Genomic DNA, 27,601 nt, shown 5'->3' on the forward strand with positions numbered 1-27,601 from the left:
CACACCGCCAGGCTCACGGGCCACAGTGCTTGTCTGCTGGGGGACAGCGGGGGGGGGCCTCACTCCCCAGGGCTGGTGACCTGGGCCGGCGAGGGGCGCGGGCCGGGCAGGGGAAGAGCAGGCCGTGTGGCCACGGCTGGGGCCAGTGGTGTCAGGCTGGGTGGGTCTGGGGCTCCAGGTTCCTGGGCGCCTTGATGGCCACTGGCAGCAACAGCCCTTCTGCTCACAGACAAGCTGGCAGTGGCAGTAAGAGGAACGGCGATAAATTTAGATTCTTTTGGTGTCTGCAGGTCATTATTGGAATTACAGCAACTGGCTGTGAGGTCATAAAGTTCCCCTGACAGGTTGTGAATACCAAGCCCGGTCACTGCGGAGGCTGCCTGCGTCCTCCTCCGTTATTGTCAGGGAATGGTCTCTCCGGGAGGCCGTCGTGAAATGAAAAAGAGAGGCTGGAGAAAGGAGGCGTGCCAGCAGCCTCTGAGTGGGGAACCCCGGATTTCTCTCTGAGTCGGGGAGGAAGGGTCGGTCACTGGTTGAGAGACCTGGATGGCTCAGGACCGCTCAGGGCAAGGCCCGCACCCCAGCCTCCCTGCCCAGAGCCTTGGCCGTTACTCCTGGTCCTGCAGGCAAGTGAGCCTGGCCAGGATGCTGAGAGCGTGCTTCTCGAATGATGTGTGGGCCTGGCCCAGCTTCCTTTCCTGGGCGGGACCCGATGGGGGGCTTCGTAGCTGTGACACAGAGGGGCTGCCAGCGCTGGGCTGTGATGCTGCCCTGGGCGTGCGGGGCCTGGAGGACGGCGAGTGTCACCTCCAGGCCCCTCAGGCCTGAGGGAGAGACTTTTAGCCAAACGAGCATCTCTCCTGGAAAAATTCATCTTTCAGTTGAGGACCAGGAGACACACCAGAAGGTATTTATCTTGAAACCTGAACTCTGTAAAAAACATAATCAAGCCCTCGGTCTTGGGGTGACAGCCACTCCATAACATTTTAATGACACTTATGGGGGAACATATATTAGTTGAGTCAGCCGTGTGTGCGCGTTGTGTGTAGACCCAGTTTAAGGCGTGTGATTCTAAGCCATAACTATTTAAAGTCACCTTAAAGAGAAGCGTTACATTCTTAGTATAAAGGAAGTGTTATTCGTAAGGTTATAAGATTTTAAGCTCTCACAAATAAGCAGCAGTTCAGATCAACATGTTTTGTAGGAAACGAATTTGATTAAATTTCACACTACGATGTGTCTTTTCCCAAACTTTATGACGTTCTTGTTTACCTTGTGGGTTCTAGAAACAAAGCTCTGGGAAAGGCTGGGGTGGACCAAGCTGGAGGTGCTCCTGTACTGCAAGACTTGTTAGGCCCACGTGTGCTGGCCTGCAGGTAAGGGGTGTGCGGCGTTTCCCCGTATGTTTAACCAAGGCGCGCTTTTCTTCTTCCCGAGCAGCCTGTGTGACTCTGGGGGACCTGCGGAACACAGTTTGAGAAATGCTGGTATAGTTCAGTGGAAATGTGTAATTAAGGAAAAATGAAATACTTATTAAATGTTTCTGTGACGCGTACAGCCCCGTGAACATTGAACGTCCTGAGTGTGGTACAGGGTGCGCTTCTGGACCTTTGAAGCTGGGACGTGCTGTGGTGGATCTTAACGTGGTCAGTAAGCAAATCCAACCCCGACTTCCCTCCTCCAAGGAAAGGGGTTATCTCCGCGTAGGTGCATCCGTCCTTGGCCCAATGTCAGTGAAACAGGAGAAGCGGCCGGGTACAAACCTGATGCCTTCCTCTGCAGGTTACAGTCAATGCTTTGTTTACCAGACAACATGTCACTCTTATAGTTACAGAAGGCACTCCTACGTACTTTCTGGGAATATGAAAATGTCACAAAATTAAAAGTAATTTTTCTGGAATTACTGTAAGTGAACAGATCATATCACCTCCGTTATGCCATTCTGATCCTGTAGTTTCCACGTAGAGGCTGGGACGTGTCTTTGCCTTAGAGAGGAAGGCGGCGGGAGCTGCAGGCTGGGGCTCAGTAGCAGACCCCGTGCACTTTTCTCATTCACAGCCTATCGATTTGTGACAGCGATTACATGCTCTTGTTGTACAAGCAGTAGGGCTTTCTAACTGGCGCTATGACTTGTAGACTTTGAGAATTTTCATTAAAAGTCACGAATCGTACAAGCTGAGGAAAGCCGAGACAAACGATTTAAAAGCCACTGGCACGTGGGCCGGCCAGAGTTCAGATTTCCTTTCCCGGGCATGGTTTGGGGGGCCAGTAGCAGAGCGTTGTTGTGTTAGAACGAAGCCGCCTCTCCAGGGCCACGGTAGTTTGCAGATACTGATGAAAGGAGAATCCTCCGCATTCAGAGGCGTATCGGCATTGAGACCTCCCGGTGCCAGGGGAAGGTGGGTTCACATACCTGTGTCCCAGGAACCCCTTCTCCCCGCTCTTTCCTTCCTCCCAAAGTGTTCCCCCTCATGGCTGCCTCGATGTTGCAGATAAGGACTCTCAGAGGTGTGTCTGGGGACCCATTTGTCCCAGGCCGAGCTCCAAGGGTAGGGCCGAGATACCTTCTGGTCCCCAGGGCTGTGTTGACTTCTGTCCCAGGGCCTGGAGACTGTCTGGGGTCACCCTGCCCTTTCCGAGCGATGGCTCACAGCTGCACTGAGAGTGCTTTTCTGCTACTGGGCCCAGGTTCCAGACAGTAGGATTCTCCTTGTCCTTTTCTTGGTGGCTTCTGTGTGTTCTGGCCTGTTACCCTGGGAACGCCAGGAGGTTTTCTTTCAAAGTGAGAGACGTTTGCTTGGGGAACTTGGCTGCGGATGTGGCTTTTCCGTGATGCGCAGACATTTCCCCTTTAAGAGTCAGCTCCAGGGCCTTGCCTGTGACAGGCATCTTCCACTCGGGGCCTGCCTTGGCCAGGAAAGCCTGTTTGTTCTGGCTGTTTTGACCGTTGAATTTTTCTTGGCTTATTTTTAATTTTTTCATACGCCTCCAGGGGAAATTCCCAACTCCTTGGCATAGCTAGGGGCCTTTTGCCCACAGACGCCGGCCCTCCAGGGCAGGCCCCTCTCCTCAAGTCTGTCTCAGGCTGTGGTCTGCACCCAGACAGCAAACACCCTGTCCTGGAACATGGCACGTGCTCTTTCTTCCCTTCCCAGGATATGGAACTCTGCCCACTTCTTCTCCACCCCGAGCTCTCGATCCCTCAAGGATGTCCTTGCGCATCTTCTCTGACGCCCTCCCTGACCTCAGCCGCCTCTGGGACCCGGTGCACCTAGTCCCCTGCCGCACTGGGACACCTGTTTCCTCAGGGACCACACACGTCCCACACATTACACATGCCTCCTGAGGGACTGTCAACAGATCATTGGTTACCAGTTGGTATTGGTGATCTGCTTGGTACTTAGGAGAACACGGGAGCTTTATCCTGTATTTCCGTTGAAGATGGTCCCCCTACCAGTGCTTCCTGGGTCGTTACCTAGCACTAGATCTTCATCTGTGTCCGTCTGTCTCCTGCGCTAGTCAGTGAGCACCACGAAGGCAGCGTTTTTATCAGGCCGGTCACCAGCTGTGTCCGCAGTTCCTCGCTCACTCCATGTGCATGTTAGTATTTACTTCATACATTTGCCCAACCGTGACATCTTAAATGTTTATTTGAGCTGGTAATATGAGTTATATATTTCAAATACCATGATGATGTAGGGAGCATTTCTTACTTAAATGGAGTTTTCCCCAGTGTGCATGGGAAGCGTGCTGCATCACCCACCCCCAGAGGCGGACCTTCCTGTGGGGAGGGGTGCCCGGGGCCTCTGACGGTGGGAGCGGACAGACTGCACCGTGACTGTTGAAGAGATGCTGCCCATCTTGAAAACTTGTCAGAATAGGAATTCCAGAAAGATCAGAAATCCGTATTCCTTTTTAAAATTCTGTTCCTAAACATTTGCACTGCAAGAGACCCCGTGAGAAGAGGGTGTGACAAAAGTCTACTATTCAGAACGTATAAAGAACTCTCTAAACCTCAGCCAAAAGAAAATAAACATTCCAGTTAGAAAATGGGCAAGACACTTCACTGAGGAACGTGTGAGTTTGGCAATAGGCACACGAAAAGACGCTCGTTAGACGACAGGGAGATGCAGATTAAAGTCAGTGAGAGACCACTGCACACCTGCACACCCTGGCAGACAGCATGGCGGGTCCTTACGGAGTCGAGCGCTCGGTTTCCACGTGGTCCCGCAGTCGCACTCCTGGTCGTACACCCTAGAGAAATGAAAACTTATGTCCACACAGAATCTGCACACAGACGTTCACAGTAGCTTTATCTGTAATGGCCCCAAATTGGGAACAACTCAGTGTTTTTTCAGAGGTGAATGAAGAAATAAACTGGGTCCACCCACACAGTGGGCACTTACCAGTGAAAGCAATGAGTTGGACACAGGACACAAGGTGGATGCCCCCAAGGGCCTTATGCTGAGTGAGGAAAGCCAGCCCCAAAAAGTGTGATCTTGTTTCTGTAGCACTCTTGAAACGACAGGCTTGCCCTGACTGAGAGCAGGCCTGTGGCTGTCCCGGACCAGGACTCAGGGGAGGTGTGACCGTAGGCAGCAGCAGGGGCGTGGCCTGGGTGATAGGACAGTGCGGTGTCCTCCTTGGGGTTGTGGGTATAGGAGTCCAAACGTGTAATAAAATTGCATTAAAAAAACATAAAAAACCATTTCAAAACTCCCTAAAAGATGAAAATTTAAATTTATAAAACAAGTAAAAGCGACATCCGAACAAGATACGTAGTTTAGTTACCAGTGTTGCGCCAGTGTCAACTTCCTGGTTTTGACAACATACTCTGATTTCTTGCAGGTGTCAGTGAGGAAAGCTGAGTGAAGGGTACTTGGGAACTCTCTTTACCACCTTGGCAATTTCTTGTGAATCTCAGATTGTTTCAAGATAATTTTATTTTAAGCTGTTCCTACTACACAGCAGTTTTTAAAAGAGAAGATGGGCTAGAGGGTTGGGAGTGGTGCTCGCTTTGCTGCAGTGAGTCTCAGCAACGAGAGTTTTCCTGTGTAGATGTTGGGGGGGACAGAGCCGTTCTTGGAATGAAAGTAGGTCCCAAAGCTAAAAATGATTTAGAGAAGAAAGAAACTCTTAGGCTAGAAAAATGCTGCTCATTTGATTCTTCAGATTAGCCTCATTACCTTGTGTTTTAATTTTTAATGCCTTAGAAAACGGGTCCAGAACAGTCAAACAGAAAATGTCCAAGTGAGTATTAGGCTTCCACACACACGAGAACTTTTAACAAAGTGCAGATATGAAATATGGGGAACTTCTTCCTGATATTGATCACGTTTGAAAGTTCAGACTTTCTTAATTCAGTCTGTTATTGGCAGTAATATGTTTTAACTCGAGAACGTGTTCGTTCCGTGCACATGGACTTGGCTTGTGAAAGTGTTCGCAGTACACACTGACATTGGATCTCCTGTCATGGTGACTTAGACATAGGACAGCAGTGAATGATTCCTGCCAGTCAAGGAACTTTCACTGAAACCGCACTCGAATGGTAATAATCTGCTCCTGTAATTGCTGTGGAAAAGGAAAATCCTCCAGAGATTTTACATCTAATCATTTATTTATAAATCTGTAGATGGCAGTCTGCAGAATATGCGTCGGGGGTCAACTTTGTGCTCAAAACAGTTGCCTGATGTTTACATTTCACAGTGTATTTTTTTTAACAATACCTCCACCCCCGTGATCACAGAAGGACCCCACTTGCTGGTAGCTGCTCTGCGCCTTGTCCCATGGCCCAGCCACTTCATTACAGATGCCTCGGCAGAGGCCGTCCCCTCAGTATTAGCTGAAATGTGCATGTTTTTCCATCTCATTAATTCAGTCTACATACAATTAATTTTTGCCTATTAATAAACCCCTTGGTGTTAGTGACAGCTATCTAAACCACTTCACCTAGTGTGGAAGAGAAAAGTGTGCTTGCAAATTTCTGCCCCTCCTCTGCACTTTTATTGTCGTATTTGTGGGTTGAAGGGTGTTGGTGCATAAATCAGCCATTGCAAGAAAATGTAAACTGCCGAAGAGTCTGGCTTCTGACTGGCTGATGGGAAAATTTGAAATATTCATTAGCTCCACTTGTACTGGGGATAGATAGAGATATAGGGGAGCCATCCTCGCTTACTGGGGTCTCAGGCCACAGGGAAATTTGTTGGAGCCTGTATGTGAGATAGATCAACTTTCTTTTTCTACAAATCTAAATCCTCGCCTAATTTGGACACCTCAGAGGACATCTGTGTGTTCTCAAATTTCATAATTTCTTTTTAAAAAATTAAATCTATGAATGCAAACAGGTGGTTGTACATGTGATAACTGTCCCTGCTGATCATATTCAAAGGGCAAAGGAAAATACTAGAACTCAGAACAGAGCCTTGAAATTGAAAGGAAGTACCACCTCTTTTGAGGACTTCAGTGGGAAAGTGGGAAATTCCCCACAACCTTGGTTGTGCTCTGCTCTCTTATCCCCCTTCGTCAGGGACAGGTCTCTTCCACAAGTAAACTTTGCTCAGTTCAGCACCGCCGGCAAGGAGGAAATGCATTGTCCTGTACGGGTGTTAGGAATCTTAGATTTCTGGCACGGATTTGGAGAAAGCGTAGTTACCCGACGTGGAGCTGCTGGAGTGCCTGGATTCTTTCTGAGGGCTTTGCATTATGGTAGGAAGCTAGAGCTCCGTGGCAGGCCTGAGTAGCTGATGAAATGTCCATGGGGAGAGCTTAGGGTGCCTGTCCTGGTAAACCCATAAGAGTGACATCACATGGAGGTTTCCAGATCATTCTGTGAGAGTTAGCCAGTGTCATCGGTCAGCTAAATTGGATGCCCGTGATTGATTGAAAGTCAGATAAACGATTCAATTTGCTGATTTTCAAACATGCCAAATATATTAAATTTATCAATTGTAATGGTTAACAAGTATATTTAATAGGGCCGTATAATGGCTTTAATGAGACTGTTGAGTTTTGTTTTTTTTTAATTTATTTATTTATGTATTTATTTATTTATTTATTTATTTATTTATTTATTTACGGCTGTGTTGGGTCTTTGTTTCTGCGCGAGGGCTTTCTCTAGTTGTGGCAAGCGGGGGCCACTCTTCATCGCGGTGCGCGGGCCTCTCACTATCGCGGCCTCTCTTGTTGCGGAGCACGGGCTCCAGACGCGCAGGCTCAGTAGTTGTGGCTCACAGGCCCGGTTGCTCCGCGGCATGTGGGATCTTCCCAGACCAGGGCTCGATCCCGTGTCCCCTGCATTGGCAGGCAGATTCTCAACCACTGCGCCACCAGGGAAGCCCCCCGAGACTGTTGAGTTTTGTTACTGAAGATCGAAGACAGACTCTTGTTGGAAGCTTCCTGACCAGCCAGGGGCAGCCTTGCCAAGTCCCAGCAGCTGGCGTGAGCCACCAGAAGGGCCAGTCCTGCCCTGCACTCCTTGTGTGACACCTTTTGACAGCTTCCCGTGCTCTTAGGACCAAGACAACACTTGTTCCCCAAGGCCTGCCAGCCCCACTCTCCGTCTCTCCTCCTGGATTACGACCCCTGGGGCCTCGGTGGTGGGTGCTGGTCTTCCTGTGTGGGCTCCTCCCCCGGGGCCCTTTCCCCATTTAGCCGGTTGTGCTTCCCGTGACTAAACGGTTCAACACAGGGCTTCGTTAAATAGCTTGCACGGGGAGTGAATAGGCTTATGCTAGGTGTTTTCAGAATACCTAGTGCTCTGAGCTCATTCAGAGAAAGTTACATAAATAGCACCTAATCATTACAGGAAGTCTAATGAGGAAACCATTAGTTAGTCCGCTTTTGAGACGAGCAGGTGAACCTCATAGAAAGTGAAATATCTTCCATTTTTGTGATGAATTGTCTGCATGTGCAGATCTGTGTTTCTAAATAATTGAATAAGAAGTGTTTTTAATTCTATTTTTATTTATGAAGTACAGTATTTAATTATTCCCTAGATTTCCAGATTGGCCAATAAACCTTTTCTTCCCCCTCGCCCTTGATTATTCTTAAGTTTATTCTTAAGACAGTGCACGGTGGCAGATGTGCTCAAAAACCATCCGTCATCCTAGTTCATGCCACTTTTTAATGTCAATTATAAAGACAATTACTCCTCTGGCTTCAGAAGTTTATTTAAGTCTCTGAGAAGATTGGTGGCTCTTCAGACTTAATGTCTGAAGCAATAGAAACAGGCAGACGTCAGGAGGCACTGGTGTCTGCTGGATAAGGGAGCCCATGCCGTTCTTCTAAGAGTAGAAGTGTTTGCTGCCGTTAACCAATTGAGTCAGGGGAAAAACAACAACAGCAACAACACAGGGATCTCTAACTCAAAATCGGCTTCCAAGGTACCACGAAGATGGACCTGGAGGACGATTCCACATGAATGAGACGAGAGTAGGCCTTGTCTTTGATACCAAGTTGAGGGGCTCTCTGTGTCCTGGGTGTTGATTTCTCTCTGCCAGGTCATGTGAGTTGCCCTGAGCCAGTGATCTTCCAGGAAACCCCAGGAACGGGTTTGAAGGGTGTGATGACGGGGGACCCAGGAAGAAGTGAGGAAGTGGCTCCAGGCGGATGCTGGGGTCTCCTGTACACCCGATGTGGGCGGAGCCGGGGGCATTTCTCTGAGGATCTGCCTCCTGAGAAGGAAGGTGTGACTAAATGTGGACCTGCCCGAGGCATGCAGCTTCCTCCCCTCCTTGCTTGGCTGGTAGAGGAAGTTGTGGGCTGCCCGAGGGACGGCTGTATTTTCCTCATCTTTCCATCCCCTTTTCCACTGGTATAGTGAGCCGCAGATACAGTACATACTCGACACCTTGACGCCTGTTTACGCACTGAAAATAGTGACACCATTGCCCTTGAGAGCAATGAGGAAGAGAACCGTTGACTTGGAAGAGGGAGGGTTTGTTCAAACATCAGCATCAAGGGGCATCCCTCATTTCCTCGAAGCTGGGGAGTGCACCGGTCATGTGTTACGTGGTTTTGTGGCGGGGGGAGGTTGTTTTGGGGGGGGTTTTTTGTTTGGTTTTTTTCAGAAGAAACATCTGTTTCTTTTTGATCCTTTGTTTCTTAATATCTTCAACAGAGTCACCCGTTTCTAGCGTATGTATTTTATTTCATTTTTTCCCCCATGAAATATTTCAATGAAAATGGCAAGCCAGATAGTTTGCAGTTTTTCGAAGCCTAGGAGTTGAGCTCTAGACGCAACTGCTGCTAGAGTTTCTGGTTTGATTCTTGGAAACTGGAGTTAGTTTTCTAATCACATGCGTACTGATTGGCAGGAAGATGTTCAATCCTAATGTACTAGGAGTGAGGGGGACATGGGGACCAAGAAGAGGACAGCTGCTCAAGAGTTAATATTTATCTTCAGTTCTGACTTGTTTAAGTCTTTAAAATGTTTAAAGAGGAAAGCAGAATGGTGGAGCAGGTCTGTTGATTAACACAAGCATACGCCCCCTTTTCTGTGCTCTTTTTTGTCTGTTTTACTGGATGGTTAGGCCAGCTCTTCTGAAGACATTGTGCACCCAGACAGAGGGTCATTTCTCTGGGAAGAGCTGGGAAGACTCTTAGCTGAGCCCTGATCACAGGCCGATCAGCCCAGCTGAGAGTCGACAAGCGTGCTCTCAGTTGCCGTGTGCTGTGTGTGCACGACTTCAGATCCTTGGCTTCCAGTGATTTCTGTGCTGGACCAGCAATGCCCAGGAGAGAAGAGATGATGATAGGTCAGATAAATCTGAGACAGCATAATATTTGATTGGTCATACAGAGTACAGATGTAGGAGTACTAAAACTGAGTCTCTCTGAGAGTGGTGAACTCATCCAGATAGGTCTTAAATCCATGAAAGTCTATTGAATCTTGGGCTCTGGGTGGAACCAAAAGCTGAAAAACATGAAATTCCCCTTCTGTGCCTTGGATCTGGTTCAGAAAACTGTTTCTTAGGTTTTCAAGTTTTGATCAAAACAAAGACATGCAGTAGAAACACAGTTTAAAACTTGGCAAGTTTGTATCGTGTATTTGCATGTGTCTTAACCAGTTTGGCTTAAGAAGTTCAATTATTATGCCTTCTAGAGAATGCATGATAAAGTTGATGGAAAACACAAAAGAATCTTAGCAGGAGTACAGTAAGGCAATAGAATATATCAAAAGTCGTTATATTTACTCAAAGTAAATCCTAAATCACTTTCCAGTACATTCAGTACCATCTCTTTGCCCTGACTTCCCCTTATCTTGAAATTTTCCCTTACTCATTAACAATTCACCAAACATTATGAGTGTTTCACAAAAGGCACTGAAGTGTCAGCTGCTGTGAGTGATACAGAGATGCCCGAACATGTGGGTGTGTCTGTGGAAGTCATCAGACCAGTCCACGAAGACCTAACAGCTTGGGAAGCCAGGCGTGGAGTGTGCAAAGGTGGAGGGTGGTCTGAGAGGGGCTTGTGGACACAGGAGAGCCAGAGCGGCCCCTGCCTGCAGGAGATGTTCCCTGGGCCGCGGTCAGCTCCAGGCGCGGGGACTGGAGGGGGAAGGCCCAGCACAGAACGGGGAAGGGCAGCGGCCAGATTGGCTGGAGCTCAGGGATCCCCCAGGGGAGGACCTGAGTCAGGGCCAGGCTGCGAGGGCCTTGACCAACACCAGATGCGCAGTTTGGATTTGATTGTGTTTGCGTGCTGAGGAGTCAGGAAGGACCGTGAGCGGGGTGGCAGCGAGCGCCAGGCAGGGTCTGGGGACGGTTTATCTGACTTCGGCAGGTTCTCTGGGTGGGAGCCGAGTGTGGAGAAGCCAGCTCGGAGGCTGCGGTCATTGTCCAGGATGCGGTGGGAACTGAGTGTGGTGGTGACAGGAGGGAGAGGAGACAAGAGCCGTGTGTCCAGGGGTTTCCAGCCTGGTGGCAGTAGGAAAATCAGAAGGTGTTACGGGCTGAGGGAGGACGCTGGGAGAGGGGGAGCCGATGAAGCGTGGGGCGGAGGGCCCAGGAGAAGGTGCAGCGCTGAGAGGGACGCCTGGACCTCGGGCGCCAAGGCCGGAGCGCCCGAGGGCGGGTGCTGGCTCTGGCTCTGATCGTGGGAGCGCACGGCGGCCTTGGAGGGGACAGTTTCCACGGCTGCGGTTCTCAGGCGAGATGGTGGAGGAGGGAGCAGAGAAGTGTGAGAACCAAAGGGGGGCGGGTCACGAAGCACAGGCCGAGGGCCTGGAGGGGCTCGGGGAGCTCTCGTCCAGGGGAGGCCCCCCCCCCCCACCCCGGAGCGTCGGGTCAGGGGCTGGTGCGCACTGGGAGAGAGGGCGGGGCCTGTGCTTCTCCCAGGTTGTGGAAAGATCTCCCCCGAGGCCGTGTTTGTTCGTGTGCCGTTGTGGTTGAAGGCGCCGCACCAGGCTCGAGAGGCCAGCGCTCAGCTCAGGTCAGGCTTGGGGTGTTTGTCGCTGCTCTGCCGCTTCTCAGCCGTGTGGCGGGGCTGCTGTTAATCCGTTCAGCACTGGTTTCCACATCAGTAAAACCGGAATCCAGATCTCACCTCGTATCTTGTGATGAGGGCGAAACGGGGTTAGCGCAGGCCGAGCGCCGAGCACGGTGCCCAGTACGCAGCCAGCGCTCAGCAGACATCAGCCACGGTGCCAGCAACCTCTGCCTCCCCACCCAGACCGGCACCTCAGAGATCCACACGGGCCGGCTAGCTGGATGTAGAGCTCACAGAGGGGACCCCACTTAGCTAGGGGTCGAATTAGGGTTTGAAGAGGGATTTGAGCCTGGAGGCACTACAGGTGGGAGGAGCGGTGTGGCGAGGTCGGGATCCACCTGCAGAGACGGAGCAAAGGCGCGGCAGCTCCGGTCGACGTGCGTAGGCCAGGGTCCGCCCGCACCTTGTGTGCAGGGCCGGGCGGTTTGCATCTTCGGCCGCGCGGCCGACTGCCTCGGCCGCAGCTCTGCTCTTGTGCAGGTGGAGAAATGGGCCTGGCTGGGCTCCGATACAGTCTCCCTGACCGGAGTAGCCGTGGGAGCCGTGCCGACCACGGGGATCTTGAAAATTCTACATGGGGCCAAATGTGAGCCCCGTGATGGCTCCAAGTGCCGGGTGACTGCTGGCAAGGAGGTGCTGTGGAGAGCAGCTGCTGTACCGGCCCAGCATGAACGTGGGGTCGAGGGCCTGAGCTGAGGGCCTACGGTGGACGGACCCGTAGCGTTACATTCTGAGCGTGAAAATGTCCAGGAGCGGCTAAACTGTGACGTTAGTTCATGTGTAAATGGAGATGGTCTCTCCTGAGGGAACGTTGGGGATCCCAGATTTCCTTGTTGCTGTCCGCCCGTTGTTCCCAGTATGGCAGGGATGCAGCACCCCGGTAGGTTATCTGGAGTGAACCGGCTCTGGCAAAGCGGGCAGGAGTAAGTTTCACCCAGTCTTCACTACACAGAAATAAATAAAGGTAATCGCAAGGCAGTATCCACATGCCGGTGAAAAGCAGAGTTTCCTGTAACATCTAGTTTCTCATAGATTATTTTTGTACCTGCACCTCTCCGCTGGGCTCCTAGCAGACTTGGGAGGAGAAGGGAGGATGGGGGCAAGCACAGAGCAGCCCTGGTCTTGACCCTGCTCCTCTGGGGGGTGGGGCGGGGGAAAGGTGCTCCCCTTCCAGGGAATCTGTGAGTTCATGAGGTGTTTACATTTATGCTTTCATTGCAGTTAAAATCTTTACGAATAAACATCTCACTCTTTATAAAGGTGAAATGCTGCTTCTGTAGTACTTCACAATTGAAAGACATTTTCACATCACAAGACTTTCCTTTTTTAAGTTAACTGTTTCGCAAACTACAGTTTTCTTGAGCATCTGAGACTCCTTTCCAAAGGGTCTCAAAATTACTCAAGCCTGAGACATACCGAAGCCAGAGAGAATTGAAGTGGGACTGGGGCGCTAGGGCCTTTGGGGGCAGCGTTCTCACCAGAGCCGCCGTCAGCGGTGAGGGAGGCCCGGGCCAGGGAGAGGGCTGAGGACTGGGGAGCGGAGAATAGAAGAGAGACTCCGGAGCGGGGACGGTTCCTTGTGGTCCTGGTTGGCACAAGGCCGTGGCCCAGGGCCCACAGTCTGACCTTGGGGACTGGGTGGTCCCTGTGGGGCGCAGGGAGAGGACGTGCTGGGGGGAGGGGAGGGGCGCACGGGACCTGCAGGCTCCCGCCTGAACCATCTCGCCTCTTTCTCCCCCCCACCCCGCCCCCCGCTCTTCTCAAGCTCGAGGTGATGGCTGCAGGGGTCAAATCAAGGCTTGGCACACTGGGAGGTGCTGTCGGCTGGCTGCGGGGTGTGCACACAGGGCCTCTTCCCTTGTCCTGGCTGTCAGAGAACACCTGTACATAAACGCTGCCTGTTTTTTGCTGCAAACCCTGTGACAGCCCCTCCCTCTTCCCCTGGGAGGGCTGTGAACCGGGTCCAGGCACAGAGCTCATGGTCCACAGACCGGCCTGCCTGCAAGTGTGACAGCCCCCAGAGGCCTGTATTGATTTTTAAGAGGAGGAAAAAGGCATATGAAATTGGACTTTCCAACCTGCTTTGAGTAGAAATTGGTGCTTCCTAAAGGGAATGTTAATTGGCTGGCTTTGCAGCTGAAGCGTTTCCTACCCGTCCTTCCTCCTCACTCTCCGCCCGGCCTCTGCGCATTCTTTTCAGGCCTCGCCCCGCCCCGGTTACACTACTTCCTGCCCTTGAACATAATTGGGTTCTTTGCTGGTAGACCTGTGATTGGAAGACCTCAGGGTGTTGCTAAACTCAGTTTGAGCACCCTGGAAGGAAGACAAAAGATGCTGGGAGAGGCGCCAGCTCGAGGAAGAAAGGGCGGTGGGAAATGGCATCTGTGCTCCGTGTTCAGAATGATATCATCCTTCAAGTTGACAATCCCGATTTCCAGTGCCAGTGACAATACTTGTTGAAGAAGTACAAATGTTTTCTGCTTCTTGTAATCTATCTTGCAAATATTAGTATTCTGGAAGAAGGATTTATTTTAATAATGTGAGTTTTAGTTTTTTTCTGTAGTTAATGTTGTTTTATTACTCTGCGTCCTTGCCAGGAAGCTCATTTTAAGAGTTTTCAATTCAAAATTAAATATGACCTCAGAGTTTTAAAATACAATTACATTAACTGTCCATTTAATAGTTGCTTAAGATTTTTTTGGCCACTAATGTATAGTCAATATGCTTGTCTGAGATTAAATACGGTGTTTCCAGCTATGCTCACCAGCTAACGTGCTCCAGCTGCAACAATAAACAGGCGAAGCAAAGGCCTTCTGAGAAAGGAGCTACAGAAAGTTGTTCCCAGATGAAACTGCAGTATTGTCTTATATCATAAGCTATGCTCTTCTTTTAAAACTTCACTGTGTTTGATAATAGGGAACTATCTATTATTTGTTTAGAACTGTACAAACCAGTGTACTCGACAGGTAATTTAGTGGCAGGATTATTTATTAATAAGCCCAGTACTCAAGTTAATGGGACTAAACCCCATGGAGGTCAGTCGCCATGTAATACACGCCTTTTGGAAAGAAAAGAGTAGTGTCTTCAGGACATTTAGTTATTATTTTAGCATTTAAATTAATACATATTCCCTTACTGAGATGCAAAATCTTTTTTTTTTCTGAACCGCATCATGACAAAGTAGACTTGAAGCTGTGTGGAGAGACCAGTTTTCGAAACTACATTGGGGTGGGCAGTATGTTTTTAGCCCTGTTACTACCAAAGGTGTTATTTCTCCTTTGTGGGCTCACGTGAGGAGGGAAGCCATTCCCTCACAAAGATAAGGAGTCAAAAACTGCTTGCGCACATGAAAGGATGCTCAACATCACTAATCATTAGAGAAAATGCAAATCAGAACTACAGTGAGGTATCACCTCACACCAGTCAGAATGGCCATCATCAAAAAATCTACAAACAGTAAGTGCTGGAGAGGGTGTGGAGAAAAGGGAACCCTCTTGCACTGTTGGTGGGAATGTAAATTGATACAGCCACTATGGAGAACAGTATGGAGGTTCCTTAAAAAACTAAAAATAGAACTACCATACGACCCAGCAGTCCCACTACTGGGCATATACCCTGAGAAAACCATAATTCAAAAAGACACATGCGCCCCAATGTTCATCGCAGCTCTATTTACAACAGCCAGGACATGGAAGCAACCTCAGTGTCCATCGACAGATGAATGGATAAAGAAGATGTGGCACATATATACAATGGAATATTACTCAGCCATAAAAAGAAACAAAACTGAGTTATTTGTAGTGAGGTGGATGGACCTAGAGTGTGTCCTACAGAATGAAGTAAGTCAGAAAGGGAAAAACAAATACCGTATGCTAACACACATATATGGAATCTAAAAAAAAAAACAAAAACAAGAAGTGGTTCTGAAGAACCAAGGGGCAGGACAGGAATAAAGGCGCAGGTGCAGAGAATGGACTTGAGGCCACGGGGAGGGGGAAGGGGAAGCTGGGACGAAGTGAGAGAGTGGCATGGACATATATACACTACCAAATGTAAAATAGATAGCTAGTGGGAAGCAGCCGCATAGCACAGGGAGATCAGCTCAGTGCTTTGTGACCACCTAGAGGGGTGGGATAGGGAGGGTGGGAGGGAGACGCAAGAGGGAGGGGATATGGGGATATATGTACATGTATAACTGGTTCACTTTGTATACAGCAGAAACTAACACACCATTGTAAAGCAATTATACTCCAATAAAGATGTTAAAAAAAAAACCGCTTGCGGTGGGAGACGGCGGGATGGTGGGTGAGGGGCTCAGAGCAGCGGCTGCGCTTCCCCGGCCCCGGCTCGGCCCCCTTCCCTGTCACGCGCTCTGCCTCTGAGACTCTCTGCCCCTTGGCGCAGCCCACATCCCAGAACTCCCGGGGGGCCTGGGGGCGGCGCGCGTGTCCCTGCTTCCTGCTCCTGGTCGGACGGGTTTCCTTCACCGCGGACGGGAAGGCAGAGCCTGCGGGAACGTCTGCTGGGCCCTCTGTGTGCCGCGGGGGTGGTTGGGGGGGTTTTTTCCCACCGGGACCTCTCCCCACCTCCTCGTGGAGGCCTGGGAAACCTAAAGGAGAAACGGGTGCAGCGTGATCAGCTTTGACACCTGTGTGGAGGGGGGGGGGGGGGGTGGCGAGCGGTCGCCGGGGCTCAGCAGGCTGATGTGCGGTCGTGGAATGAAGAGAAGGCTCAAGTATTGGCTGTTTAAGTTCATTTTTCTTTGGTTTCATCTCAGTATGCGATTGATTGCCTTATATCTGGAGTGGAAATGGAAGAGCCACTTAGTTTTATGTCTTCGAATCTGAAACACTTCCAGGTTTTGACTGTGGAGTCCTGTCAAACTGAGCAAAATCGGATGTGAGGCCTGTTCCCTGGGCTTTAACAGACTTTGTTACTCAGCAGTCCGCTACACAATCTGAAAAGGCAGAGCAATGTGGCTTTCACTGTTCAGAAAATCTTTGTGGGTTCCCCCCCCCCCCCCGCCAGGGGAATGGTTTTCAGCAAATTCATTGGAAAAATGGAATCTGAAATGCAGGTGTTTTTCAGTGCACATGCTGTGGTGGCACCACTGCATCTTGTTTACACATCCATTCAGGAGGCAGGTACTGAGCACCAAGGAAGTGCCAGCTAGGACTCCGGGGCTTGAGGCAGAGTTGGGGCCAGCTCCATGACGGTGCAGGGCCTTCATTCAGACACGCACAGCAGCTTTGGAGGAGAGCTCGTCCGACTTCTCCGTGCAGCCCAGGCCCACTCCTGCCTTAGCACAGGGCCTGCCTTGCTGGTTTGCCAGACCACCTGGGACGGTGCCCTGATCACACTGGGCTTTGCTTCTGGAGAATGAGGATGGGGGGTGATGGGCTGGGAACATTCTAAGACTTAGGCCTCTTACCTGTGTAAAGGAACACTGTGTGTTGTGTGGACTGGTCATTGAGGCATTTAAACAGAAGCATGGCCTTCCTTTAAGGGTGAGGAGCAGTAATGCCAGTGGCCACTGTCTACGAGCCTGAGACCCTACTGTGTGGGCACCTAGTGTCTCTTCTTGGAAGCATCTAGAATATAACAGAACTAGATTCAACACTCAGATATCCCCATTGTCTTTGAATGATAGGGCGGCGGGCCTAGATTGTAGTCCTGGGGATCAGGAAGAAGTTAACAGAAGTTACCTAAAAATAAAAGAATAAATCCAAATGCTATCTAATGCATATGCTATCAAGAATAGAGCATGTGAACGTATGGGCTTGTCATGATTAGAGGGACCGTTTGTTTCCATTTCAGAGAGATGAGCAAGAGTACTTCGATTTCAGGGAGATGGTCCAGATTAAGGTCTTTGGAATCAAACAGACTTTAATTCAAATCCTGGTTCCATCCCTTACGCATTGATTAGTTGTTATGACATAACCTCTGGGCCTCAGTTTCCTCTTCTAGAACATAGAGATAATAATGCCTCCTCAGGGGTTATTGGGAGAGATAAACATAGAACAGTCTTTAATTCTGTGCGTGGCACGTGTTAGGCAGTCAGTAAATAGCAGCTACGAAATTTTACACAAGGGTTTACCTTGAGTCATCTCCATACGGTTGATCCTCAACTCAGTGGCTCCATCCTTTCCAAAGTGCCACGTTGTATAGTGAAGGTGTGATGCTGAGCAATAACTATGGCTGACCTCGACTGTGTTGTTGAGAGAGAGAGTCAGGATATGGAATTGCATGATAGAAAACCAGTCATCTTTTACCCATCTGACTACGTGCCCTGAGATGTCCCATCCTCGTGCTATTTACTTTTTCTCTTAACACTTGTTGTAGAGAGCAGAGGCCCTCTGACTGATGTTTCAGTTCGTCTGTGTCCCTAAAATCCTGTGTCCCAGAGCAGGGCCTTTTCCTCTCTTTCCTTAGGTGTCCGTGCATGACTTTGCCGGCAGGAGCACCCTGTAGCACGTAATGACCTTCCACACTGTCGTCCTCTCCTGGGGCACGGGCACAGGCACTGGTTTCCTCACCTTGGCCAGTGACCGCTCTCTGCCTCTCCCAAGCCCACAGTGGCGCACGGCCCACGCAGAGCAGAACAAGGCCACACGGAGTCTTTGAGGGCATCAGAGGGGCAGCCGTGGAGGGTGTACAGGTTGGCCTGGCAGAGCGAGACCTGACTGTAGAGGACGCTCGCAACAGGTGGCCACAGCTCGGGGCCACATGCATGGCAGTGTTAGCTTGAAAGACGCTCTCGGTTGACCAGATGCCCCACTTGAAATCTGCATCCAAAGCTGAGACATTTGTAATTCTTATTCGTGGACTGATTTCTTCTGTGTTCTTCTTTTCTGGGAGAAGGGAGCAGAATGGTTGAATAATGCGAAGTTACCTAGCCCCAGAATCCTTTGGGAAAAAGTACTCTTGAGGGAGTATCAAGAATTTGATGAGACTGATGGAATGACTCTTTAAACATTTCATGTTTTTACAGATAGTTTTCAACAAATGAACTAAATTCTTGACAGAATTGTAATAAATCTGCTTAAGCAGCAATATGATTAGGGTTTTCTATTCCATTTTTATGTTCGCTGTTATTTCTTTTTAAAACTATTTCATTGCCAACATGTAAGCGTTTTACTTGTTAGAAGCTAAGTTAAGCTGGGAAAGAGGAATATACCTCTCATATGTGTGAAACGTTAAAAAAGCTTCTTTGTTCACTGCTTCAGTGGTGAAAGTAAGTGCAACATAGACATAAGGCTATTTGAACTCTTTATTTGCCACATTTACAATATTAATAACAGCATTTCTAGAAGTTGTCACATCAAGTAAAAGATCTTCATTCCAGGCTGTCTTTTGGGGCCAAATGGAGACTGGATGCATGCATTTAATAAATTGTAGTCTCAAGTAGTCATTTTTGTAAATAATTAGTTTCAGTGAAAGAATAAGTTAGCATATTGTATGCATCTAATGTTGCAAATGTACATACAGCAAACTTTGCTATTAATCAACAGTCAAGCACTGCAAGTGGGGTCTCATACATAATGAATTGTGCTTAAACCTCATGGGTTTCTTGATAGAAAAATAAAAGAAAACACAAGTGTAGTAAGCTTTTGAATAAAATTTAACTCGATTGCTCTGCGTCCTGTAATTGTTTTGGAATCATTAGGGACCTGATAATTCATCTATAGTTTTGGGGTGTTTTTATCTTCATCTGTCAAATAGTAGAGATTTTTAATTATATGTTAAAGTGTTGATAAACTACAGTTTTCCTTTTAACAACTTGAACATTTAGGGGAGAAAGTAGATAGGCTTTTGTAAGGCATTCTTGTCTGCCAAGAAGTATACTGTTTAAATTGTCTCTTAAAAATATGTTTTATTATTGCTGATGTATTTTAAAGAAGCAATTATTTAAAAAAAATAACAAACATACGGTTCTTATGACATGTACCTTATATGGGGAGGAGTTGAAAATTTACATACAGTTTTTTCTCTGTGTTCTTGGTGGGTGTTTTAAAATACCACAGCGAATCCCTCTGTAGTCTTGCTTGGGTTCTGACATGAATTTGAGCCCCAGATTTTGAGGGCTTAGGATGCCCATTAAAAGCTGATACCCAGTTTAAACAGCGTACCTATGGCCACCCTGACAGTGAGTAAACTGGGGCCCAGTTAACTTTAAACTGCCTCTTCCTCCTCCTCTCATTGACCTTGGGACAGGAGCCATTGGTGGCCGGTGATAGGATCCTAACTGAAGAGTTCGCTTGCCGGGGAGGGTGTGATCGTGGGGTGGAAGGCATAAAGGCAAGGAGCAGGATTTATGTTCCTCTTGTTACGAACCACACAGTAAAACCTCAGTAAGGATCTGCCGGGCTGACCCTCGGAACTCCAGCTCACCCTCCTGTCGACTTCCCTGGAAGCTGGGAGTGTGCCGCCTTCGGCCTGTACTCCCTTTTGTATGTTCCTTTTGTACAGAAACGTCTTTGAAAACAGACACTAAAACCAAACCCATGAAAGTCAGTTAATAAACTCATGTGTTACAAGTAGTAGGAGCTCTTGTCTCAGAGAATTAAAATCTACATATTATGTCTGTCCTTTTTATATAGACTCAGGTATGTTGCTGATACTTCATGCATGTTTATTAGTGTTCTCCCTTTTTTTCCACAGTTGGGCACATGTTGCTCTCAGGGTTGTGTGGGAAATCAGCACGCTAACACGTGAATCATTTAGAACAGCACCTGATAAACAGCAAACACTGCTGCCCGCGTTGTCATTAGCAGCAGGGAGGCTCCAGTTGTGTCCATAGATGAACCTCCACTGTCACGCCTCCTCTTTTTCACCTGTGACTTAGTTGTATCAGTTGAGATCTGTGTTTCTTATTACTGGCATCAGCACTTTCTCCTTTTTCTACTCTGTGTCCTAATATAACTCTAGAATGTTCAAACTGCACAAACTCTGTCACACCCGCGTGGTGTTATTGCCCAAACAGCTGCTGGCCACCAGGCAGTGTCACGGAACCATCACTTTCATTGTTCGTTCATCATGGCGATGGCGTGTGAAAGTCCCAGTCAGGCCGGGAAGGGCTCCTTCAGCACAGCCATCAGGAGGGCGGCAGATACCTGTCTGTTTTACCTTCACCTTCCCTGCCTGCCCAGTTGGACTATAAACCCCAAGTCGATACTCTTGCCAATAAGCCAGGTACTTAATGGGTCCTCAGTAAATGCTTGAATGGCATCAAACCACTAAATTTGGTTGGAATATAGAGTTTAAAGCCTTTATTCAGCCTTCTCATTTAAAAAAAAAAAAAAAAAAGGACTTTATTGAAAGCAGGTAGCATGATTTATTTGTCTTCAATCCTCCCACTGGAAGAAAAGCATCTGAGCTTTAGCAAGAAGGTATAATTAAATGTGGGACACATCCATCAGATGCAAACGCGAGAGACTCTACCAGCCTCCACTAACTTGGGACATAATTGTGTGTTTACCAGGGCTATCTAGCAACAGTGTTCACATGTTTATAACGTCACCTCAACTGCAGTTTTAAGTTTCTGCGGTGAATGTGCACCTTCCTGAGCCTGTGAGGTGTGGCACCCCACTCTGGAGTTCCGGGGGCCCTTGCCCTCCACACCGAGTCCTGGAAGCCAGAGGAGGCGAGGCTTCTCATCCTCAGGGGGTCTGAGCTGCTGTGCGCGGCCAAGGCTCTGGGCGCTTCTTGACGCTCAGATTGTATTGGAGAGTCCGTGTGCTTCCTTGTGGACTAATCTCCCAGCCTTGCTAAAGGACAACACCTGGGTCACCCTGCCAGATTCCAGAGGGACTCAGAAGAATATGAGTCTTGGCATCTCTTTTCTTAGGTGACCCTCTGGCATCACCAGTTAACGTTCCCCAACCATAAGGCTGGTTCATCCCATGAAGAGAGAGATGCTGGAAAGGTACTGGGGCCACACAGAGAGTCTGGAAGGCACAGCCCTGCCAGTGCGCGGCGTGTTACACGGTCTCCCCGCTGGGTGTCACGAATGGTGCCCGCCAGGTGGGAGGAACTCGGAACTTTGGGCCTGTTTTCTTACATCAAGTGGGATTTAAGCCCAAGTACATGACATCCTTATGATTTTATGATCATTTTAGTGATTCTTTGCTGCCAGTGAAGTCTTGAGGCACCCCAAAATCCACACACCCAAACCTCCTGCCCAGCTGGGTGGGTTAAAGTGTTGAGCACATTCGTCGTGTGGGACAGACCGGAGGGCACAGAGCTGGGGACGCCCCTCCCACTTTGCGGGCGGCCTGCCAGGCGCGCAGCCATCCTCCATGCGGGGTTAGACCTTGAGCAGCACTTTCTTTTTTTTTTTTTTTTTTTTTTTTTTAATTAATTTATTTATGGCTGTGTTGGGTCTTCGTTTCTGTGCGAGGGCTTTTCTCTAGCTGTGGCAAGCGGGGGCCACTCTTCATCGCGGTGCACGGGCCTCTCACCATCGCGGCCTCTCTTGTTGCGGAGCACAGGCTCCAGACGCGCAGGCTCAGTAGTTGTGGCTCACGGGCCCAGTCGCTCCGTGGCATGTGGGATCTTCCCAGACCAGGGCTCGAACCCGTGTCCCCTGCATTGGCAGGCAGACTCTCAACCACTGCGCCACCAGGGAATCCCGAGCAGCACTTTCTGATGGCTTCAGCCAGCCTGGCGTCCTTTGCCCGCCACGGCAACTCACCTGCTGCCCAGCGGGTTCCTGGTGCTGCGGCACCTGAGCAGGCAGCCCTGCCCTCGCTAGCCCGGGCCGGCGCTCGGCCTCCCAGGGTGCGGCACACCCTGGGGGAGGCCGGCAGAGCCAGGCAGGGCTTCCCGTGCGCATGACCCTTGTCCTCAGGGCCATTTCATTTAAGTTTGGCGCAGTCACCTTCTAGTCCTCCGCTTCCCCAGGTGTGATGCTGTCACTCTTCCTTCTCGCTCTCCTCCATGCCAGGGTCTTGAAGTGCAAGCCTCGTGCAGGTGGGATGGACGGTCTTCCTTTGATACCTTCTGTGCTCATGTATCTAATGCTGTGAAGTCGTGGGTTCTCCTGAGAAATCTAGGTAAGGCATCACTGCCTGCTTTATTATAAACACTTCAGGGACTTCCCTGGTGGCGCAGTGGTTAAGAACCCGCCTGCCAATGCAGGGGACACGGGTTCGAGCCCTGGTCCGGGAAGATCCCACATGCCGCGGAGCAACTAAGCCCGTGCACCACAACTACTGAGCCTGCGCTCTAGAGCCCGCGAGCCACAACTGCTGAGCCCGTGTGCCACAACTACTGAGCCCGTGCTCCGCAGCAGGAGAAGCCACTGCAATGAGAAGCCCGCGCACTGCAGCAAAGAGTAGCCCCCGCTCGCCGCAACTAGAGAAAGCCCGTGTGCAGCAACGAAGACCCAACGCAGCCAAAACTAAACAAAATAAATAAATTTTAAAACAACAACAACAACCACCAAAAAAAAAAACCACTTCCGAAGTTTGTTCTGGAGCATGTCACCTGCTTTTCTGTGTCCTGATTTGGAATGATGGACAGGTTTATGTCAAAACAAATCTGAAATGCAATTCAACACCAGAACGTTCTTTCTCCAAGCCCAGGGGGATGGGTCTGGCTGCTTCTCAGGGGTCACGACTCCAGGAGAGCTTCACACAGGGCTCTCCGACACACTGAGGTTCCGGGAGCATCCCCGAAGGTGGTACACTGTTGCCCTGTTTGTTCTTACAGGGTCCTTGGGGTTGCCGACAGTTGCATATTTCTTGAAGAAACCCTTAAACCAAACCATGTGTGACTTTATGTTTGCTGTATAAACGTACCCATGCTCTCCATTGTTACGTTAAAAAGCTCAGCAAAGCCAAATTCATTCTCCAGCCACTGGCCAGCCCTCTTGTGCCAAGTTTTAAAAAAAAAACAAAAAAAGCGAAAGGGCTCCAGTGTCACAACATTGACCTCAGGATTACTCTTTTTTTTTTTTTTTTTAAGATATTTTTGATGTGGACCATTTTTAAGTCTTTATTGAATTTGTTATGATGTTGCTTCCGTTTTATGTTTTGGTTCTTTGGCCGTGAGGCATGTGGGATCTTAGCTTCCCGACCAGGGATTGAACCCGCGCCCCCTGCACTTTAAGGCGAAGTCTTAACCACTGGACCGCCAGGGAAGTCCCAGGATCACTTTTATTGAGGATGTCCTGGGAGGTCTCGGGGGGATTGCCCCCTGATGTCGCCTCTGCACTGGCCCTGCGGATGTCAGGACGGTTTTCTCTCGCCTCCGTCTGCCACGCTGGCTCTCTGGCTGCTCTCCTGGGGGCCGGGCTCCCACTCAGTGGTGCTTGCCGGAAGCAGTGGCCACAGGCCTGTGCATTTAGTGTTAGGTGAGTTGCTAGGCTCCCAGGGAGACGTGAATGTGGGATTTACATGAGTGTGGGCCACGGAGCCCATAATTATCGGGGTTTCAGTGTTCGTGGGTAGGAAGCCTGGAGAAACTCCTCCATGATAAGAGCGGCCGTTAGTGACGCTGTGCTACTGTCACACCACAGCTCTTTCAGGGACGAGCAGAGCGAGGTTGGAGGAGAGGGCAGGGCAGAGAATAAATTTCATTTTATTGTAGAAATGGAAATTTGTGTCATGGCTTTAAAAATCTGGTTTTATGTGTGTGTTTAATGCCACTCATTTTAAATGTAGTATCATAAATCCTTACTTCAGAATCAAAGCTGTTTAATTACATTTCACCCATGAATAGTTACCTAATGCCAATAGAGAAAGAGTTAAAAAGGAGAACTACAGAGTAAATCAGAGGTTGAGATCTTTAGCACAAGCATAAAAAATCAATTTAAGATGAATTTTACTACTATAAAAATTCTTCAAGTATCCTTTTAAGAGTGGGACATGCTGGGAAACACAGCTCACATTTCAGTTCCCTTAGCAACCCAGAGGAAACGGCTACCAGCCTGGGCAGCGCCCGGGATGCCCACAGCTCTGTGGCCTTTGTTAGATACCCCTGAGCGAACCAGGGCATCTGAGTAAGAGGTTGTAACTCCCCGAGCAAGCAGGTCACTGGTGGGTACAGAGCCCCCCTGCCTCCCAGGTTAAGATGCCTGTCTCCTGGACTGTATGCCCCCCACCCAGGGAGCCCCGTTTGTAGGGTGTGATGGCCGAGAAGGCCCCTCAAGCCCTGGAGACCACCCAGGCCTGTGTGGCACCCGTGTTTGCTGCCCTCCCCCACCAGCACCCCACCCCGCCCGGCTCTGCAGGAGGTGCCCTGCGCCCCGGTCCTGAGGTGTCCCGGTCCCTCTCCTGCTTCCTGCGTGGGTCGAGGGCAGTGACATCTGCCCCTTAGCTCTGCTCACTCCCGGTTTGAGCAGGTGTCGCGCGTGGGCCACTGGGCCGCTGCCCTCTCACGGCCCCGCGGTGACGTGTGTGCTCACAGGGCTGCGTGTGCTCTGCTTTGTCCCCTACTTGCTGAGTAAGTAGGGGACAGAGCAAGAGAGTCACTGGGAATTTCTCTCTGATGTGGAAAAATATTTAAGCCAAGCACGGCATAGAAGTTCCCCACCTTTCTGTGGGCAGACGTCCTAATGGGGAGAGCAATCAGGGCAATGAGAAGATACTTTCAATCCCCAGAAGTGTCTCCAAGATGCCATTCTGCCACCTGTTCCACTAGACGCCGCTCTCTGCCTGTGGAGTGAGCCCCCATCCTTCAGGGTCTCCTGTTGACCAGACCCTGAAAGGGCCCTGTCCATGGGGAGTCCCTCTCCCAGCAACCCCTAGAAGCTGGCAACTTGGAGAAGGCCTGGGCCTGCCCAGTCCAGCTGTGTGGCTGGCAGGATCGCCCAACTGGCCAGCTCTACAGAGCCGGGGTCTCAGTGGTCCCTCTCTCCCTGGTCATCTTGAAGGGCTCATTTCTTCTTTTCCATTCCTTCCCTGGTTCCTTCCTTAAGGCCATTCACATTCACATGCTTAGAAAGCCTTCCCTGACCCACCTCTCATTCCATTGTGGAAGAGAGTGGATCCCATCCAAGGAGGCTTATTTCTGGGAAGATCCAAGGACCTCTGGAGATGCTTAGACCTACAGAACACCGTGACTCAGAGACTGAGACCCCAGCACAGGGTTGTTTATGAGACGCTGCTTAAAGGTCTTCAGCTGCTCCCCACTGCTTGCAGGATGAAGTGCACACGTTTCTGAATCTCTAAGGCCCTGCACACACTGGCGTGTCTCTCCTCTCGCAGGTGAGGTCAGGCCTGTGTTCCCGGGCGCTTCAGCCACATCCGTCCTACCTGTGCTGGGCCGCGTTGCCGAGCGGGTGTGGCCTCGCATATTCAGTCGGGCCCTCGTAAGGGTGGTGAGTGTACACTGAAGGAGGCGGCCTGTCGGTTGAGGCCTGCGTGACCGCCCTCGGGATGCTGGGGGGAGGCTTTTCCCACCTTCCCCCAAAAGCCTCAAGCTGCAGCCTCTGAGAAGGAGACGAGAGAAAGCCCGCCCAGCAGGCTGGAAAGTGCAGGGAAGCCTGCCGTCTGTGCAGGGCCTGGGAGGTCAGGGAGGAATGGCATCTGAAGAAATCCGACTTGGTGCCAGTGCTTTTGTGGCTGTGTCATTCTCAGAAATTAAAGAAAAGCTGGATCCATCATAAAACTCGGGGGCTCAGAAGCAGCAAGAGTGAACCCTCTCCAGAGGGACGTTTTCTCAGTCCAGCGGAGCACGTTTCCTGAAAATCGGCCCCTGCTGAAGGTGAGAAGTCAGCTCCTTGAGGGGAGCCACAGGATCCCCAAACAGAAGGATTAGCACCCCGAGTAGAGGAAACAGTGAGACCATCCGAAGTGAGTCTAAGATGTGTTGGTTTAAACTCACGGAGATAAAAAGGGAGCGCAGTGACCACAGTGAATGAACGAGAAGACTCAGAAGAGAACCAGATAGATAGAAGTCCCGGGCACGGAAGTCACGGCGCTGCAACTGAAATGAGACTCGCAGAGGGACCAGCGCGCAGAGTAGACTCTCTGAAGCGTGAGACCCAGCGTGAACTCGGAGGGGGTCCCCCGGAAGCCAGCTCAAAGCCACAGAGCACATGTAACCGTGCTGGTCTGTCATCGAAATGTGGTGGGAGGGGTGGGTGCCTGCAGGCTAATTACTTTGAGGGTATCGATACTTCTGGAAAATATTTTTTAAGATGAGTACTTGGTGATTCTACAGATCAAAACTGATGCAGGTGATAGTCTCAGGAAGGGGCAGGCACACGCCCCCTGGAGTTGCTTCCGTGCTTGTCATCCTTGTGCCCTCACATCCCTTCTCTGCAGGGTGACTGCAGACACTCAGCCCCAAATAGAAGAGCTCAGGTACCGGGCATCCTTCCCGGGAACTGCCTCTTTCCAGAGATCGTGTCCTCACAGCTGGAGGTGGAAGCGCGGGTTGGGGTGACCCCGGCCGCGACCCCCGTCCTCCCGCCAGCACCTTTCTGCCGTCCTGGCGCCCGTTGCACACCTAGGCGAGACGTGCATACCTGCAAGGCAGCTACAGGCTGACCCATTTAGAGGCAGTGGGCGTGTTCTGTTTGCTTCTAGTCGTGTGGACGCTGGGCCTAGAGGCTGAATCAGCTCCTGTTATCTCTTTTGCAGCCCCGGGGAGGCCCCCGCTCCTCCCGAGCGGCCCGGAGGTCCAGAGGACGTGACGGAGCCCCTGGTGCAGTGTGCGGCTTGGCTGGGTGCCTATTTCCATGAGCCCGCGGCCCTCGAGGAGCTGCCCGTGCCTGCTCTTCACCATCCCATCTTCCAGCAAGGTCAGTACCTCGGCCGCCTCGCAGTGTTTGGTTCAGGGGGGCTGACCTGTTGACTGCCACCGACCTCCCAGCTCAGGTTACCGACCACACTGACGTGGCGTTTTCGCATCGTCTGGACAGAGGCGGCGCGTGGCCGCACTGAACGGATAGGGGAGCGCAGTCTCCACCCGTTCCAAGTGGTTGTGTTAGTTTTGGCACGTGGTCACGTAATTCTTGGCAAAGGCAATACAAATGATCCATGTAGATCGACTCCTGACTCTCGCTGGCTGAAAGGTTTACATGGGAACACATCTGAATGGCAGTAAGTTTTTCAATAAGCTTATTGTGAACTTTATCTGCTCGCCAACAGCACAGAGAACGAGG

The 27,601-nt window shown here is 50.2% G+C and overlaps 1 protein-coding gene across 2 annotated transcripts in view; it reads left to right on the plus strand.

Moving 5' to 3' along the window:
* The window catches only part of MGMT (O-6-methylguanine-DNA methyltransferase), a 285,233-nt gene that overhangs the window by 212,414 nt on the left and 45,218 nt on the right, over window positions 1-27,601 (plus strand). For both annotated transcript variants that reach the window (XM_068549088.1, XM_068549089.1), the window contains one exon: window positions 27,078-27,238. In XM_068549088.1, the coding sequence (XP_068405189.1) occupies window positions 27,078-27,238 (161 nt within the window). The remainder of the gene's footprint in view (window positions 1-27,077; window positions 27,239-27,601) is intronic.

This window comes from Eschrichtius robustus, chromosome 7 (assembly GCF_028021215.1).
Source record: "Eschrichtius robustus isolate mEscRob2 chromosome 7, mEscRob2.pri, whole genome shotgun sequence".
Taxonomy (NCBI): domain Eukaryota; kingdom Metazoa; phylum Chordata; class Mammalia; order Artiodactyla; family Eschrichtiidae; genus Eschrichtius; species Eschrichtius robustus.